Source organism: Eptesicus fuscus, chromosome 20 (genome assembly GCF_027574615.1).
Source record: "Eptesicus fuscus isolate TK198812 chromosome 20, DD_ASM_mEF_20220401, whole genome shotgun sequence".
Classification (NCBI taxonomy): domain Eukaryota; kingdom Metazoa; phylum Chordata; class Mammalia; order Chiroptera; family Vespertilionidae; genus Eptesicus; species Eptesicus fuscus.
Genome location: NC_072492.1, coordinates 14,125,952 through 14,143,047, shown reverse-complemented (window position 1 = coordinate 14,143,047; position 17,096 = coordinate 14,125,952). Strand labels below are relative to the sequence as shown.

The window sequence follows — 17,096 nt, the reverse complement described above, 5'->3', positions numbered from 1 at the left end:
GAAATGACAGTTGCTCAGCTGGCTCCAGAAGGGCTTCCTGGAGGAAACCATGTCTGCGCTGGGTTTCTAAATAACAAGCGGGCGGAGGCAACTAGGTAGACAGCTTAGGCAGAACAAGACTCAAGAGCCTGGGGAGGGGGACGAGCCCATGTGACGCTCTCCGTGGTACTGAAGCAGCATTGCATTAGTAGGACAAGGGCTTTTGTGTGGATGGGAGAGCAAGGACTCTACACAAGTGCCCCCAACTCCTGCCACTCCTCTGGGCTTCAGGAAGTATGACTGTGCATGAGTTTATGGAGCTTAATTTTCTGTGTGGTGGAGTGTAATTTTGAGAGATGGGCCGAAGGATCTGAGGCTAGAGGTTGGCATGGGTCACAAAGCGTTATGAAAGGTTTTGGAGATCATATTAAGGACCTTCTATACATATTTTTAAGGGAACTTAGATATTTTTAATCCCACAGGCAGTAAGGAGACATGAAATGTTTTTTGTGTAAGGTAGTGATGGGGTCTTACGTGTGATTTAGAAAATTGCTGTCAAGAAATACTGAGAAAAGACTGGAGGAGGATGTTGGGGCAGGTGGTGCTGAGCTTTAAAAGGGTCCAAGTGAGACAGAGAGATTTGTACTAAGTCAGTGAGCAATGCAGACCTTGGGAGCTATTAGAGGAACAAATGGACAGGACTTAGATGTGGGAATTGAGCGAGAAGAAGGAGTCCCAAATAGCTCCCAGATTTCCGGCGTGGTGACAGTGTGGATGATGATGCTATTTGTCAAGAGATAAATGATACTGGGGGTGGGGGAGGTTTAGGAAAAAGATGATGAGTTCCATTTTGGATGTGCTGAGTTCAAGGAGCCTGTGGGATGTCTAGGAGGGAATGTGCAGAAGACTGCATATGGTCCTAGTACTTGGAGATGAGGCTGTGTCTAGAGATGGAGATTGGTGTGTCATGGGCACGGGGTGAGTGCTGAATGCCCATGCCTGGGTGAGAAACTGCCAGGGGAGAGTGTGCCAAGTGAGAAGGGAAGAGACTGAAGCCTGAGCTGGAAACATTCTCATGGAGGGGGATGGGTGGAGGAGAGGTAGCCTGAACTCCCAGCTTCTTCTTTGGTGATAGGGAGACAGAACCCTACAAGTCCTTTGACCAATGGTCTCATGAGACTGCCAGAGGCTCTCAGAAGACTGCTGTCACTTGCCGGGGGCCACACAGCCAGAAAGAACTATGGCTGAAAGGATGAGGAATTTTGGGGAGGCAGAAGGGGCCCTTAAGGCTGGGCTTACGGCCGTGGTTGTGCCTCCTTCACAGCTGGACAGTCTCACAGCCGGACACTGTGCTCCAGCTGGCGCCATCGCACACGAGGTTCATTGCCAGGGCCTAGCCCCATCCCCATGGAGCTCCTAGGTCCGTCTTTATCTTTCAGTCACCTGTCATCCCAGGGCAACCATCGGAACTTCCCCTGTCCGGCTTTGTAGGCTTGAACTCAGCAAGCTGGAAAGAGGCAGCGAGGAGACTTTCAGAATGAAATCTGCTTTTCTAACCCTTCCATCACAGTCATTCATACCCAACATGCCAAAGCATATTTTTAGTCACTTCGCAGAATTTAAAATACACCTCAAGGGTGTCAAAAGCCACCAGCAGCTTGGGGATTAACTGCTCGCAAGAGACAGAGGGTCGGGTGTGTGTGTGGGGGATGCCTCATGCTGAGTCACCCGTTTGCCATGTCATGACTCACTGTAGTCAACCCTCATGAGAAGCACCTGCCTGTGGACTTTGGATCTGGAGGAACCTGAGGTAGGAACTGAGCTCCCAGCCCGGGGGGTGGTGTTAGAGCCCCCCATCAGCACCTGACACTGACTAGCCATGTGCACATAATGGGGTCATTTCTGGGCCCTGGGACCCGTCTGTGAAACACATGGAATAATTCTGGCTTCTCAGGTTCTGTCTAGTTCTACCATTCTGTCCTCAGCACTTCGTTTGTACAGGATTTTAATTTCAATCAAAGTCTCAAACATATGAGTGGGGTGTGTGTGTGTGTGGCAGAACCTCAGCTCCTCTGAGATGGGTGAGAGTGGTGGTTGTGGATACACAAGCTACCAACCACTCTCCATGGAAGACAGGCCTCCCCCCTCCACTGTCCACTCGTTGACTTGCAGATTGTCTGAATCCCATCTCCCTAACTAACCCGCAGAGAGAAACTGAGACCCAGGGAGTCTAGGCCAGGGTCCTGCCACCCTCCGGGGCACCGCTGGGCTAGGTCCAAACCTCTTGTCGTCCCTTACCTAGTGCACAGCTGGAAGCCTGACGCTTGGGGATGCCACACACTCAGGAGAGGAGGCCCCTTCTTAATGCCCTGTTTCTGGTGGAGCCCTGGCTCTCGCTGCCAGGGGCTGCCTCTCTGGGACAGGGGTAGGGCCTCAGTGCACACACAGGAATGGGCCCAGGGGGAGGTTGGGGACTCATCTGGTTTCCCGGGGGAGATAGCCTTGTGTGCCTGTTGGAGACCTGGGTCCTGGGCTAAGCCCGCACGGGTCACGCTTCCTGGTTCTTACGCAGTTCTCTCTGAACTGACTAAATGAGGGCGGGTGAGCAGCTGCTGGAGCAGCCACGGGTTCTTTCTACAAGAGCTCCCCTCACCCCCCCCACTTAACAGAGACCCTCTCTCCAGGTCGTGCACGAGCTGGCGTCTTCAGCTTTCTTCCAGCCTCCGCCAAGGGCCCAGTCTCGTGGTAGGAAGTGGAGACGGAGGGCATTGAATGAGTTCTGGGGAGTCCTGCTTCCCGCACCCTGTTCCTAGCCCCGTAGCTCCCACAAACCCGCTCCGGGCCCTCGCCCGCCTCCGCGGTCGTGCGGCTCCAGCGTGACTGCGCCCCCGTCGGGCAGAAGGGGCTCTGCGGAAGGACACCCCCCACCCCCCGGGGCAGCACGTGCGGGGCGGGGCTGTGGTCCGGGTCTGGAGCTGATTGGGCGCGGCGTGGTGGGCGGAGCCGGACCTCAGCTGTCAGAGCCGCGGCGGCGGCGACAGCGCATCGTGCTGAACCGTGGCCGCGCCGCAACCAGGACCGGAGCGCAGGAGCCGACGGGGCCGGGCCGGGATGGTGCTGCGGCGGCTCCGCGGCGCACACACGCACTGAGTGGGTCCAAGCTGGGCCGCGCGCCCCCCGCGCCCCCCGCCGCCGCGATCCCGGCCGGCATGATGTGCCTGGAATGCGCCTCGGCGGCGGCGGGCGGCGCGGAGGAAGAGGAGGCGGACGCGGAGCGGCGGCGCCGGCGCCGGGGGGCGCAGCTAGGAGCTAGCGGCGGCGGTTGCTGCGGGGCGCGGACAGCGGGCGCCGCTCGAGTTGCGGCCCCCGACGATGAGGTGCAGACGCTGTCGGGCAGCGTGAGGAGGGCCCCGTCGGGACCTCCCAGCTCCCCCAGCACCCCCAGCTGCGCAGCCGCTGCCAAGGGCCCCGGCGCGCAGCAGCCCAAACCCGCCAGCTTGGGCCGCAGGCGAGGGGCAGCCGCCGCCATCCTCAGCTTGGGCAACGTGCTCAACTACCTGGACAGGTACACCGTAGTAGGTGAGCTAGTGCCCCATTCAGCCCGAGAACCAGAGCTCCCCGCCTCGAGGTACCCCGGGGAGCCTGTGGTCCCAGATCCCCTTTATCCAAGCCTTACGCGGAGTCCCTAAGGGCCCTCCGCTCAGGCCCCCTGATCCAATCCAGAAACCGTCCCCCACCCGGGGCCAGAGGTTGGGGGAGTCCCACCCCTGGTATAGCCCGCGCGTCCTCGCCAGCCCTTGACGTCCCATCCGTTGTCCTCTTTTCCAAGAGTCTCCTTTGCGTCTCTCTGCCTTTCGCCTCCGCGCCCCCTTCCGCCCCCACCTCAGATTTTCGGGCCTCTCCTCCCCTTCCCCCTGTCCAGACGGTCTGTAGGTCGGTAGCCCGTCAGTTCCTTCCTCCGCCGCCTCCACTCCCCTGCGTCCGTGCGGCGAGTGCGCGCGCCCCTTGCGGGTGTGCGCTAGGGGGGACCAAGTGTGTGCGCGCAGGCAGCGCGGGTGTGTGTGTGAGCGCGTGGCTGACAAAGGCTCCAGGCTGCGGGGAGCAGAGGGAGGGGCGGAGTGGGTCTGTGGCGCCTGGGGACCCAGGATGCGGTTTGCAGCTGGCCCTGGCTAGAGGCCTGAAGACGCCTCCCCCCTGCTCTATGGCGCCTGGAGCCTGGGGTAGGGCGCTGGCCACTGGGGTAGAGAAGGGTGGCCTCATTCTCTATGAGCATCTCGGCGAATTAGCCTTGGAGATGGGGTGGCATTCCGTAGAATAACCGGGTTCTAGCCCAAGATTTACGTCTCCGGTACCTTATGTGTGACCTTGGGCCAGTCTCAGCCTGTGTTTAAGTCTGTTTGTGAGGTGCTTGATCCCTGGGCCTTTGCGGATGGAATTCCAGGCTGCTCCCTCCCCTCCCCTCCCCCAATTCTCAGGAGTCTGGGAGTAGGGACTTTCCCGGAGGCTGCCCGTAGGTGGGAATGGTGCAGCCCAGAGAGAAAAGGACCTGGCATAGGTGGGGGCTCCCTGCGGGAGAGCTGTGGCAGTATATCTGGCACGCTGGTCCAGAACCTGCCTAACCACAGCTTAGTAGATTCTGGAACTACAAAAAAATAAAAGGCAGGAGGAATTTGGGACAGATTTTAAAGAGAACTTGGAGGTGATCTAGAGGAGAGCCCTGTATCAACCAGCTGTTACCTGGGTTCCCTTCTCTGGGCCTCGGTCTCCTCCTCTGTTGATGGGGGTTTTGTGTCAAGTGGAAGGGAAGAACTCTGATGGGAGAGCAGAGGCCCTCCCCACCCCCCCATTCCAGCTTTCAAAACCTTTGGCTCTCGCCATTCCTCCGAGCGTGCTGCAGGGTGGAAGTGGGTACCAGTGGCGCCAGTTCCTCATTTTGCTCGTGTGAGCAGGAATACCCAGTATGGCCCAAGTGCACCAGCCCCTGTCATGCAGGTGCCTGCCTGGGACCTGGGAGTTTAAGTGCCACCCTAAGGTGGGGAGAAGTCGGAGAACATTGGGACCCTGGAGTCAGTGCAAAATAGACTTCTGTATACAGGTGGGGGAACCCAGGCCCCTGTACCAGCCTTGTCCAAGATGGCCCGAGGGTGCACAGCAAGGATGGCATTGGAACTACCAGGAAGAGGCTTTCCTAGGAAGAGGCTTTCCACCCTCTCTCAGCGGAGGAGCCGTGGATGGGCTGCTTCTGGCACGGCAGCACTTTCAACTTGTTTTTTCCGGCCCCAGACCACCCCCTCTGATCTTAGGGAAGCCATCTCTGCCGGGAGGGGGTGGGGGCTGAGAGGAGACGGGGAGAGGGTGGGATCAGGGAGGTCTGATGTTACCTGCCCCCACCCCGACTTGGGTCCCGGAATCAGAATATCAGACGCTAGGAACTTTCTGGTGAATTGGTAAGGGGGGATGGGAGCAGTGGCTAAGCGGGCGCGGGCAGCAGGGAGGAAGGCCCGGAAAGCCCTGTGCAAACACCGGGATGGGTTGTGCATCCCTCCCTTTCCCAGCCAGGGCCGGGGCTCAGGCACCACCCCGCCTCCAGCACACAACGTACACAGATTTCCTCTCCGGATGAGTCTGGCTCCTCTCCCTCTCTTTATGGTAGATTTCCCCCACACTCTCCTGGACCCAAGGTCAGTTTTTAGGAAGATTTACTGTCTCTATGGCAACTACTATGGCTTGGGTGGGGCAGGGGAATGAATGGTCATTCCAGGTCTGAGCCCACCTGTTGCTGGCTGGCCCATTTGAGAGAGAGAGAGAGAGAGAGAGAGAGAGAGAGAGCGCGCGAGAGAGAGAGAGAGCGCGCCAGGGGATGTTGACACTCCACTGATCGGCCACTCCCCTCCTGCCCCGCCCCCGCCCCCCAGAACTTTACAGTCTGGTCCTGGCTCCCGCCTCAAAAAAGAGAGTTCCCACTCTCTTTTAAATCGGTCCTGTGAATTTCTGTCTTCGTGGTATAGATCAGCTCTGTCCAAAAGGAATATAATGTAGGCCCCATATACCATTTAAAAATTTCTAGCAGTCGCATTTAAAAAATAAAAAAGAAATAAGAGAAACAAATTAATATATTTTATTCAACTCACTATACCCAACCGACTTCAACATGTAATCAGTGTAAGAGCTATGGATGAGATCTTTTGCCTTCTTTTTCACACTGAGTTTTGAAACCCTGAGTGTTTGACGTTTATGGCACGTGCCAGTTCAGGCGAGCTGCATCTCAGGTGCTCACCAGACACAGGGCTGGGGCCCCTGCAGTGGGCAGTGCAGCTCTAGAGTCCCTGATGCCAGATGTAAGTCCAGGCTCTTCGGCGGCCAGCTGTGTGACCTTGGGCGTGTCCCCCGAGGCTTCCAGGTGGTCATTTCCTCCTCCCCACCTCTGGGTTGTGTGGAGCAAATGGAATGTCTCTTAAGGACCTGGGCCAAGGCCAGACTCCTAGGGGAGCGTCACAGATGTCAGCTGCCTTCTCTCCCTGTGCCCTGGCCCCCGTGCCCGCCCGCCGCCCGCCGTTCTCTGTTTTGAACAGTCTCTTTCGGGACAGCTTTTCGAACCTCTCCCTTCTCCACCGGGGCTGCTCTCTGTCCTGGGAACAGCAGCAGTGGGTCTGCCTCTGCCCTGGCATTCCCAGCGCCACCCAGTGATCCAGCTAATTGCGGCCTCTCCTTGCCATGAGAACCCCTGAGGGCAGCAGGTGAGGAGGGCCAGGCTTCCCGGGCTGTTTCAGTTGGATGACATTGAGGGAACCCAGAAACCGACCCTTCCCTCCGCCTCCTTGTGCGGATGGGACGCTGATGCCTGGGGAAGGCAGGCGCCCATCGCTCATCCGAGGTCGCAGGGCAGAGCCGAGCAGAGCAGAACCAGAGCCCGCAGTGCAGTGTTCTCTTGGTGGAGGAGGCCCCTGCTCTCTGCTGGCCAGACTCTGGGCGATGACTTTCACTCAGGTTAACTGAGGCTGTTTAAGCCCCCCCCCCCCGAGGGCATGTGGCTTCTGCTCCCCTGGCCCCTCCCAGCCTGGCAGCCACCCACTCTCCATTCTGAGTCCACTTGTGGCTGCCAGGTGAGGAGAAGGAGGAAGCCGCTCAGGTGAGGGTCCTGGATCCCCTCTCCCCAGCTCTGCTTCCTGGTGCCCCCTGGACTCCCATTCTTTCATCTGTAAAGTGGGAGCACAGCTGCGGGTGTGGGTGGCAGCCTTCTGTTTCTGGAACCAAGAGGGGGCCGGCGCCGGCTATTCATGGTTGGAGACTGACTACGTGAGAGCTGGGATCCTTCCCCAACTTCTCTGGGGTACCTGTCCCTTCCTAAGTTCTTTCCCTTTGATCCAGCTCATGGATCCACTTGAAACTGGGTGGGGTGGAGGCTCGTGAGGAGAAGCAGAGCCCTGCCCTGGGGGAGTCCTTTTCTGGCAAAGAAGCTGAGACCGGTATCCGTGGCAACCGCTCACTAACACAAACCCAGAAGAATAGCGGAGCACAGGGACCCAGCCAAGAACACAGGCCTGGCACGGGGACTGGGGGCTCCCCCAAACACCTGAGCCGGTGCCGAGGGGGCTGCCAGGCTGGGGGTCTTGACTCCTTTTTGTCTGCTTGGTTGTCTGTCCAGAACTGACAGATGGGGAAATGGAGGCCTAGGGTCTCCTACAGGGTTACCTAGGTGGGAAGGGCCCCGTTAAGCCTCACCTCTGTGGCTGTCTTTGTGGATAAGGATAGTCCATGCTACCTCCATCCCGTCCCCCCAGGTCGTTTTGTCCCCTTGGGTGGCCCTGTTGTAGCCTCTGACACACCAGCACGCCCTGAAATCTGCAGGGCAGGTGTCCCTGGGCCGCATTCCAGAGCGCCTGTCTGGCAGGTCAGCAGGCAGGTGAACCGCAGCCCGGCCTGGAATGCGGGCACCCCAATGACTAACTGCCAGCCGCCCATTTCCTTGATCCTTCTTCCTCCTCAGGCATTTTGCGGTTGGTTCCGTCAGCACCTGGGCTGTGCTGTAGACCTGTTGGAGGAAGTGTCTTAAAAAATTTTTTTTAAATTTATTAATTTGCTTGAGACAGAGAGAGAAGAAGGGAGAGATAGAAACATTGATTTGTTGTTCCACTTATTTATGTATTTGTTGATTGATTCGTGTACGTGCCCTGACTGGGGATCGAACTGGCAACCTTAGCGTATTGGAACGATGCTCTAACCAACTGAGCTACCCAGCCACGTTCAGAGGAGGTGTCCTGGAACTCACTACCTTAGTCTGGGACCCAGGGCCATTGAGTGCCCCAGCCTGTGCCTTAGATCCCCATCTTATGAATGGGGCAAGAGGCTGCAGGCTGCAGGTTACAGCTTATCTGAGAGGAAGGCTGTCTGGGTCAGAGCTGCTCAGAGAGGAGAGAGCACTGTGTCACCTCTCCAGACAGGAAGTGGCTTTTGTTTCTGCCCAGGTGTGGGGGTCCTGAAATCCTGAGAGTAGAAAGGGAGAGAAGGGAGGCAAAGGGGACACTGGTTTGACTTTCTTTGTGTTGCTGTTAAAATACATTTTTATTGATTTCAGAGAGGAAGGGAGAGGGGGAGAGAGATACAAACATCAATGATAAGAGAGAATCATTGATTGGCCGCCCCCTGCACTGGGCATGTGCCCTTCACCAGAATCGAACCTGGGACCCTTCAGTCTGCAGGACGATGCTCTATCCACTGAGTCAAACTGGCTAGAGCCTGGTTTGATTTTCAAGCTCCTGGGGCTGGACTCTCTGTTGGGCTCTGAATGTCTTCTGGGCTGAGCTCCTGGCTTTGCCAGACTGGCTGTGTGACATGATGCAGATCCTGACCCCCTCTGAGCCCTAAATCCATAATAGGTGATTTTGCACCTCTCTGTTTTTAAAAAAGTATATTTTTATTGATTTCTCAGAGAGGAAGGGAGGAGAGAGAGATAGAAACATCAATGATGAGAGAGAATCAGTGATTGGCTGCCTCCTACAGGCCCCCTACTGGGGATCGAGCCCACAACCCAGGCATGTGTCCGTGTCCTGACCTGGAATTGAACCGTGATATTCTGGTTCACAGGTCGATGCTCAGCCACTGAACCATGCCGGTCGGTCTGCTCCTCTCTTTTTGTGGTCAGCATCTTGCTCCCAAGGGGAGCACGGGCCACTTGGTCACAGGAACACTTATCTGCTGGCCCCTGGCTCTGCCTGCACCTCCCTCCCCCAGGATAACCAGATCTGTTCCCCAGTTACTGCAGCAGCCAACCTCAGTTTCCTTGGTTGGGTCTCAGTGGTGCCGCTGCCCTCCTTCCAAGAAGTCTTCCCCGCCCTAACCGGTTTGGCTCAGTGGATAGAGTGTCAGCCTGCGGACTGAAGGGCCCCAGGTTCGATTCTGGTCAAGGGCATGTACCTTGGTTGCGGGCACATCTCCAGTAGGGGGTGTGCAGGAGGCAGTTGATTGATGTTTCTCACTCTCTATCCCTCTCCCTTCCTCTCTGTAAAAAATTAATAAAATATATTTTTAAAAAAAGAAATCTTCCCCAACTTTCTGGGCTGAGCCAGGCACCTAACTTGTGGTTTTCAAGTGCACTCTTTCCCATATCCATCCCAACACCTACCCCTGTGTAGGGTGGCTGTCTCCCTCCAGCCTTGAGGGGCTGAGCCTGGTCATCTCTGGTTGTGAGTTCGATACCCAAGGGCCTGGCACAAGCTTGGCCCTTGTTGACTGACTTGAATGGCAGAGTTGGGTTGACCCAGACCCCAAAGCCCATCCTTCTGAGCTGAAAGGGCCTTGAAAGGATTGGACGACCTAGATAAGGACCGGGCCCCTGCAGCTGAGGCCAGGGTTTCTCTCAAGGTGGCCGGCCCGACCCTTTCGTCCTGACCAGATCACACAGTGATCTGGGGGACCTCACACCCCCCGGAAGGAAATTGGGGAAGTGGTCAGCATGGTCCCTGCCTGCCCAGCTCTTAGCCCCAACAGTGGGGCCCTCTGGCCCCCAGACTGGGAAGAATGACTTCTGTACATTCAGGAGGGCACTGGGGTGGCTATGCTCGGTCTCTCCTGCAGAGAGGGCACTAAAGGGGAAGGGCTGGCCCCAGGTACACAGTGAGGCTGCCTGCTCTGGGCCTGGCCCTCTTGGGGTAACTAGCTGGGAAGTTGGTGAAAGGAACCCTAGAGGAGACGTAGCAGAAATCAGCAGGAACAATGCTCTCCCTGGAGCTTGGAGGGAGGACTGGGGCCTGGCTTCCTACCTCCCCTCAGTCCTCTGCCATCATGGAGACCTTGCTGGGGTCTCCCCCCAAACCTGGTAGCTCATGGATGTCTTTGTGGTCCCTTTCCTGTCAAGCATGGATTTCCAATGGGGTCCCAGGAGGCAAGGGGCATGATTAGGCTTTGAAAACTGTGAAGGGCTGTGCCTGGGGATGGGTGGTGCTACTTGGTCACACGCTGTTTCTCGCACCCACGTGAGGGCTGTGGATGTGGATGTTCAGAGGGGGCTGGTTGCGCCCCCTTTTCTGGGTTTTGTTGGGGTGAGGTGGGAGAACACAGGCCAGGTCTGGAACTTGGAGGCCAGCTCAGCCTTGCTCCCACCCGTTTCTTTGGCCTTTGGCCCATTCACCGCTGAACCTCAACTTTCCACCCGAGAAGTGGGAGCAGAAGTCGCGGGTCCCCTTGGCCACTGAAGCAGCACACAGGAAAGCTGTGGCTTGAGCTGCGCCGTTCTGCGGTTTCTTATCTCTCTCCTTACACCTCCCCTTATCCTATGTCTGTGGTCACACAGGCCACGCCCTCTGAGGATCATGATGAGGGTGTGGCCACCTTGTCCTCTGTCCAGTGGTCTGGGGAGCCTCTGAGGTAGGACAGGGCCAGGGAGGCTGAGCTGGGAAAGGAGTGGCTGTGCAAAGCCCCCAAATTGCTAAGGCCGAGCCTGGTTCCAGGAAAGCTGGCCCCAAATGATAGGCTAGAACCACAGGACAGAGGCCGCGCTGCCTGTCCCCGCCCACCCTGGGCACGGAGACTTGGTGGGGAGAAGGGAGGGCTCTCTGAGCTCTGGGGGTGGGTCCTCTCTAGGGCTGGCAGGCAGGGCTCTTGGTAGGGAGGGGTGCTATGGTCTCCAGCTGGAGTGCTCTTTAGGGGGACAAGCTTGCAGTCTAGATCCTCTAGGGAGGGGGTAGGGCCTCTCTGAGGGGCCCTGGGGCTGGGGCCTCATACCCAGGGTCCCTGCAGAGATGACCACTAAGCTATCCTGACATTAATGACCCAGGTTTGTAGGACAACATGCAGCTAGGAGGGCCAGCATATGTAGAACAAATGCGATTGAGGTTTAGGATGAACCTGGCAGGGATGTAGGGCGATCCTGGGTCACTCTCATCCTGAGGCTCCCAGTAGGGCCAGAAGCTCCTGGCAGTCACTAAGCTTGTCCCTGGTGGGAGCTCTGGGTGGTAGAAGTGTGTGTGCTGGAGAGCCTGGGGCCCCCAATCAGGGACTGCCTTGGCCAATCTCCTTAAAGGGGGGGTGTTGTCAGCCTGGCTAGGCTGTGGTTTCCCAGCCTTAGCCATCCAGAGCCAGGTCAGCAGAGCCAGGCCCTCAGGCCCTATAATTACTGGGGTGGGAGCTGTGGCCCAGTGTTAAAGCAGAGTAAGCCAGCTCTGAGGCCTCCACAGGGGACCAGGGTCCCTCCTAGGGGGAGCAATCAATGGCAGGCCTGACCCATCCCTTCAGATCCCTAGGCCCTGTCTCTCTAGCCATCTGCCCCCATTTTGGAGAAAAGATCACTGAGGTGGGAGTTCCCATTGTTCTCTGTCATGACTAGGCTCCTGCCCCATGAGCTAATGACCTGTGATAACATTTATCGACTACCTACTAAGTGCCAGGCACCATTCTGTGCATTTTACATGGACCAACCCATTCCAACCTCACAACAACCATAGAAAGCAGATCTTAAAACTAAGCCATATTACAGAAGATGAAACCGGCACAGAGAGGTTAAGTAACTTGTTTGGGTCACACAGCAGAGAAGGTTGAGAAGCCAGGATTTGAACTCAGGTGGTCTGGCTCTAGAGCCCAGGCTCTTGGGAATTCAGCTAAGGTGCCTGTTGCTCTGAGAGAGGCAGAGTGACTGTGGGGTGGTGATGACTGTGCTTGGGGAGGGAGCTTGAGTGGCCTGCCCTGGCTGACTAGGCAAGAAGAGACCTCAGGATCACAATGTCCCTACCTTGCATCCGAGGCTGGTCTGAACTGGGGCTCCTGAGGTCATTGTGGGTTTCCTTGTACACCTTGGCCTTTCGGTGGACTCTGTGATGTCAGCAGTTTGGGTCTGGACCTGGCTCCTCTGGTGGCTACAGAGGAACCAGCAGTGATGGGGATCACCGAGAGTATCTGTGACCAGCCAACTGGGTGAGTCAGGCCAGATTCCAACCAGCTCTGGGGGTGCCCTCGAGGTTACAGGTTCCTCTTCAACAGGAGCCGCAGAGGAGGAGTTGGGTCGGGGGGGGGGGGGTGTCCTGGCAGAAGTGATCTTGGATCTGGGCTCTGGATCAGGTGGATCTAAACAAGTGGACTTGGACACTCCAGGAGGAGGGCATGGCTGCAGTCAAGTCCTGGAGGCCTACATACAGGCTGTTATGTGTGAGTCCTGGTGGCTTCAGATCAGCCAGGCCCGTGGTTTCCAAACACCCGGGCTGCGTGTTAATAGGCCCCTGCTCCTCACCTCTAGACAGGGTGGTTGTACAGGCGTGGATCACGGAGGCCTCAGATGCCAGAAGAAATCTGGCCTTCATTTGGGTGGCAATTGGGAGCCACTCAACATTATTGGGCAGCCACACCAATGAGCTAATACTGGTAGCCCTCTGAGAACTGTGTCTGGCACATAGTAAGCACTAAACATGTGAAAGCCCAGATTATTGTTGCTGTTGGTAGTCATTATACTGAACCAGGGGCCGGGGCCAGTGGACTTTGAAGAACACGTGGGTAGCTGAGCTCTACCCATAGGTGACAACCCCTGGATCATGGCATTAGCTCCTTGAGTCCAGACACTGTCTGTGTCTCTGAACCCCGCCCAGGACTTAGCAGATCAATAAGTGCTTGTGAGGTCAGGCTGCGGGAGGGATGCTAGATGGGCCAAGAGAGGAAGCAGGGAGCCTGGAGAGGAGGTCACGTGGTGAAGGAGAGAATTGTTGGGCCCATTCATGGGCCTGTGGGAGGCAAGGGGGTATCATGGCTGACTCCCAGGTGTCTGGCCCTGGGAGTGTCATGGTGCCACTCAGGGAATGGGGACCAAAGAGGGGTGGAGCCCAGGTGGCTGGGACACTGAGGGGTGAGAGGGGCTGTGGGACTGAGCCACCAGGAGGAGTGATGGAGGTGAGGCCTCGGAGTTGAGGAGGGGCGAGGACATTAGCTGTAAAGGGGGAGAGAGAAGAAGCAGTTGCCAGAGGGGACAGGTCAGGATTGCTTTCGCCACCAGGATGAGAGAGATGTGAGCGCTTTCTTAGGCTGATGTGCAGGAGACAGAGGTGAGGGAGGTGCTGAAAATCCAAGCTCAAGCCAGGGGCGGGCCCAGGGAGAGATCCCTGAGAGGCAGGAGGAACAGGTGGCCTAGAGGGGACAGTTGACCTTAGACAAGAGGCAAGACCCTCGGGGCTCGGAGAGTGTAGCTGGGGTGAGTGAAGGAGAAGATTCAGATGCTCCTGCTGTTCCAGAATGTTTTCTTGGCTCAGGGAAGAGGACCCTGTGGGCAGAGGGCGATTCTGGCTGTGGATTTGGGGTAACTGCCTGGAGACGCCTGGATTGGGACCTGTGGCCATGGGATGGGTGGGGTGGGGACTCCACCGTGCATGCCCCTGGCTGGGAGGGCTGGTGGAGTGGGCTTGGCCTGAGCTGTAGGAGGCTTCTCCTGGGCGTGAGGCCCATCCTGTGACCCACCAAACCTCAGCCTCCAGGAAAGAGGCTAAAAATAAGGCTGTGGTGAAGAAGGGAGGGGCTGTGTGGGCCCAGGCCAGGCTGGAGCCCAGAGGAAAATCTGAGACGACCGGCCGGGCTGCTGTGACACACGCTTCCCGTGCCAGTGGCCGGTGGGATCTCATCCTCTTGTGGCCGTCGCTCCTTCCAGGCCTATTAGAGGGAAAACAACCCAGAAAGGCTCAGGCGGGGCCTGCAGGAGGCCCTGCTTCCTGGGAAGATTCCCTCGGGCCTTCTGCCTACAGCTCAGGCCTTGGACCTAAGCTGGGGTGCCGGGGGTGGGGTGCCAGGGGTGGGGTGGGGGCATCCAAAGCTTCCTGTGACTTGGGGTCCAGACTGCCTGGGACGTCCCTGGGACCCTGGATGCCATCTGGATGTGGAGAAATGTTCCTCCTCCTTCCCAGGAGCTCCGTGCAGTAGAGGAGGCCAGGGAAGCTTCCTGGAGGCAGAGGCAAATGTTGGGCCATGAAGTCATGGGAGGGAGACTGTGTCTGGTCAGGTGGCTAGACTGTGCCTTGGGAAGAAGCAAGAGTCTTTCTTTCTTTCTTTCTTTCTTTCTTTCTTTCTTTCCTTTCTTCCTTCCTTCCTTCCTTCCTTCCTTCCTTCCTTCCCTCTCTCTCTCTCTCTCTCTCTCTTTCTCTCCCCCTCCCTCCCTCCCTCCCTCCCTCCCTCCCTCCCTTTCTCCCTTCCTTTTTAATATATTTTTATTGATTTCAGAGAGGAAGGGAGAGGGATAGAGAGATAGAAACATCAATGATGAGAGAGAATCATTGATTGGCTGTCTCCTGCACGCTCCCAACTGGGGATGAGCCCGCAACCCAGGCGTGTGCCCTTGACCGGAATCGAACCTGGGACCCTTCAGTCCGCAGGTCGATGCTCTATCCATTGAGCCAAACCAGCTAGGGCAAGAGTGTTTTTATTTGTTGTGCACATAGGCCGTCTGTATGATGCCGATTTTGATATGGCCTTCTTCCCAGGAAGTGGCCAGTAGTTACTGTAGATCCGTGCTCTCCATTCGGCTGTGGTTGGGGACCCACTGTTCAGGGGCCCAGGAGGAGTTTTACCCGCCTACCACTTCCCAACTCCACCCACCCTTACCCAGTACTTAAACAGCCCCTGTTCTGGGTTCTGGAGATGACCTTCTGGCTCCAGCACTCCAGGGGCTCCTGGTCTAGTGGGGGAGGGGCAGACACACACATTCGTCTGTGCATCCACTCCACAGACAGTCATGGTGGGCTGGCTGTGTGCTGGGCCCTGGGCCGGGGGACAAGAGCAAACCACATGGAAGCAGCGTGGCAGAAGAACAAGCTTTGATTATGGTAATAGATGTGTTTCAGATCTCACCTCTGACGCCTTAAGTGCTCTATGACAAGTTATTTAACTTCTCAGAGCCTGTTTCCTCATATGTAAAATGGGGTTAATAATTGTAGATCCTAGCAGAGGCAGCAAGGGGATGATGATCGTAGACACCTGCACGGGTAGAAATACCATCTGAAGAGCCTCACACGGTACATGGAACTTAGTTGGAACCAGTAACTGGTGGCTCTTAGCTCCTGGCTACAGTGGGTCCAAGGAGCTCATATCCATGTCCCCGTGTGTCTTCCCTGTAGAACTAACTAATCCTAGTGTGACAAGTGCTAAAACAAGGATGGACAGGGGCAACTAACTTATTGAGGTTGGTGGGAGGGGCAGAAATCAGGGAAGACTTCCCAGAAGAGGAAGCACCTGAACTAGTCTTGAAGGAGTGGCAGGAATTAGCAGAGTCAACAAAGTTGTGCCAGGGTAGAAGAGGAAGCTTGTGTAATTGTGGGGCCATGAGTAGTTTGGGGTGGCTGGAGTCTGGGGTGGAGGGGTGGTTTCCTGAGCTGGGAGGTGGGAGGGTGGGGTTGATAAGGCTGAACCTGCAGCTGGTGGCCTGGTGAAGGGGCCGGTGTCCTCCTGAACCACTGGGGAGTCTCAGTTGATAGTGACGATGCGCGAGAGGGATGTGATCAGACCCACACGTCCTGACTCAGGAGTGGGAATGGATGTGGGGTGGGAGGTGAGTGTGGGTGGTTCCCCAAGATCAGGCTCGCCAGGGCCACCCACAGGCCCCGAAGGAACTCTGGGTCTCTGAGGCCAGGTCAGGGCACCTTGGAGGTCCCACTTGGTGGCTCTGCATTCCACAGGCCCAGGATGGGCCCTGGGCTTCTGCCTTCAAGGCAAGGCCACAGCCCGCCTTGGCTATTAAGTCATTACCGGGGCCTCACACAGCCTCTTCATTACGGGTAATTATGGTAAATCCACCATTAAGGCGGCATTAACAAAGAGCAGGCCAGCTTCTCTCGGCTTTCAGGCTGCAGCTGGGACTGACCCCCACCCCAGGAAACTGCCCAGCACCCCAGCCCTGGGTCTTGGGAGAGGCAGTGAGACAGTCTCCCCACTTACACCCCCAGCCATCAGAGGGGACCCTCAGACAACGCTTGAGATTCCACTTTCACGTGGTATGACTTTGACCATGTGGCTTCACTTCCTGTGTCTCAGTTTCTTCATCTGTCCAGTGGGATAATAGTACCATAATAGGGTTGTACGAGGATTAAACTAGCAAAGCACTTAATGCTCAATAATTTGAACCATCTTCATTTCAAATGCTGACATCATTTTCATCATCATTATCATCATCATCATGAAGAGCCTGGGAATCCCTGAAGGCAGGGTCTAGACCCTTCTTCTGTCGCTGCATGGGGTGCTCACAAGGCAGGCCCCCTCTCCTCCTCCTGTTCCCCCTGCCCCTCCCCAGGGCAGGTGTGGTGGTCAGCGGGGCTCTGGCCTGGCTTCCTGGTGTTCTAGAGATAAGGGGGGGGGGCGGGCCCTGGGCCCTCAGGGCTGGGGTTGTGCTTACTCATGGCCCTGGGTGAGTGCAGAGAGGAGAGAGGGCCCCAGGAGCTTGCTGGCCCTCAGACAGCCTTGGCCCTGTTTGTTCACAGCTGGGGGCAGTTTCTGGTTGTTCTGGTTCCCCTCCCCCCACCCCCCACAGGCAATGCGCTAATGGGAGAACAGAGGGGGCTGGGACTTGGGAAAAGGAATCTCCTTCCCCCAGAAAAGCAAGTCTGGAGCCCCACCTGCTTCCCTCTGCCTCGAAACGTTGGGGGTCCTGGTTATACTCCTGAGGA

The 17,096-nt window shown here is 56.9% G+C and overlaps 1 protein-coding gene across 2 annotated transcripts in view; it reads left to right on the top strand.

Annotated features, from left to right (window-relative positions):
- Window positions 1-3,040: 3,040 nt before the first annotated feature.
- SPNS2 (SPNS lysolipid transporter 2, sphingosine-1-phosphate) overlaps window positions 3,041-17,096 on the top strand; it is a 37,503-nt gene continuing 23,447 nt past the window's right edge. For both annotated transcript variants that reach the window (XM_054709140.1, XM_054709139.1), the window contains exon 1: window positions 3,041-3,558. In XM_054709140.1, coding sequence (XP_054565115.1) covers window positions 3,189-3,558 — 370 coding nt within the window. In that variant the 5' untranslated portion in view covers window positions 3,041-3,188. The remainder of the gene's footprint in view (window positions 3,559-17,096) is intronic.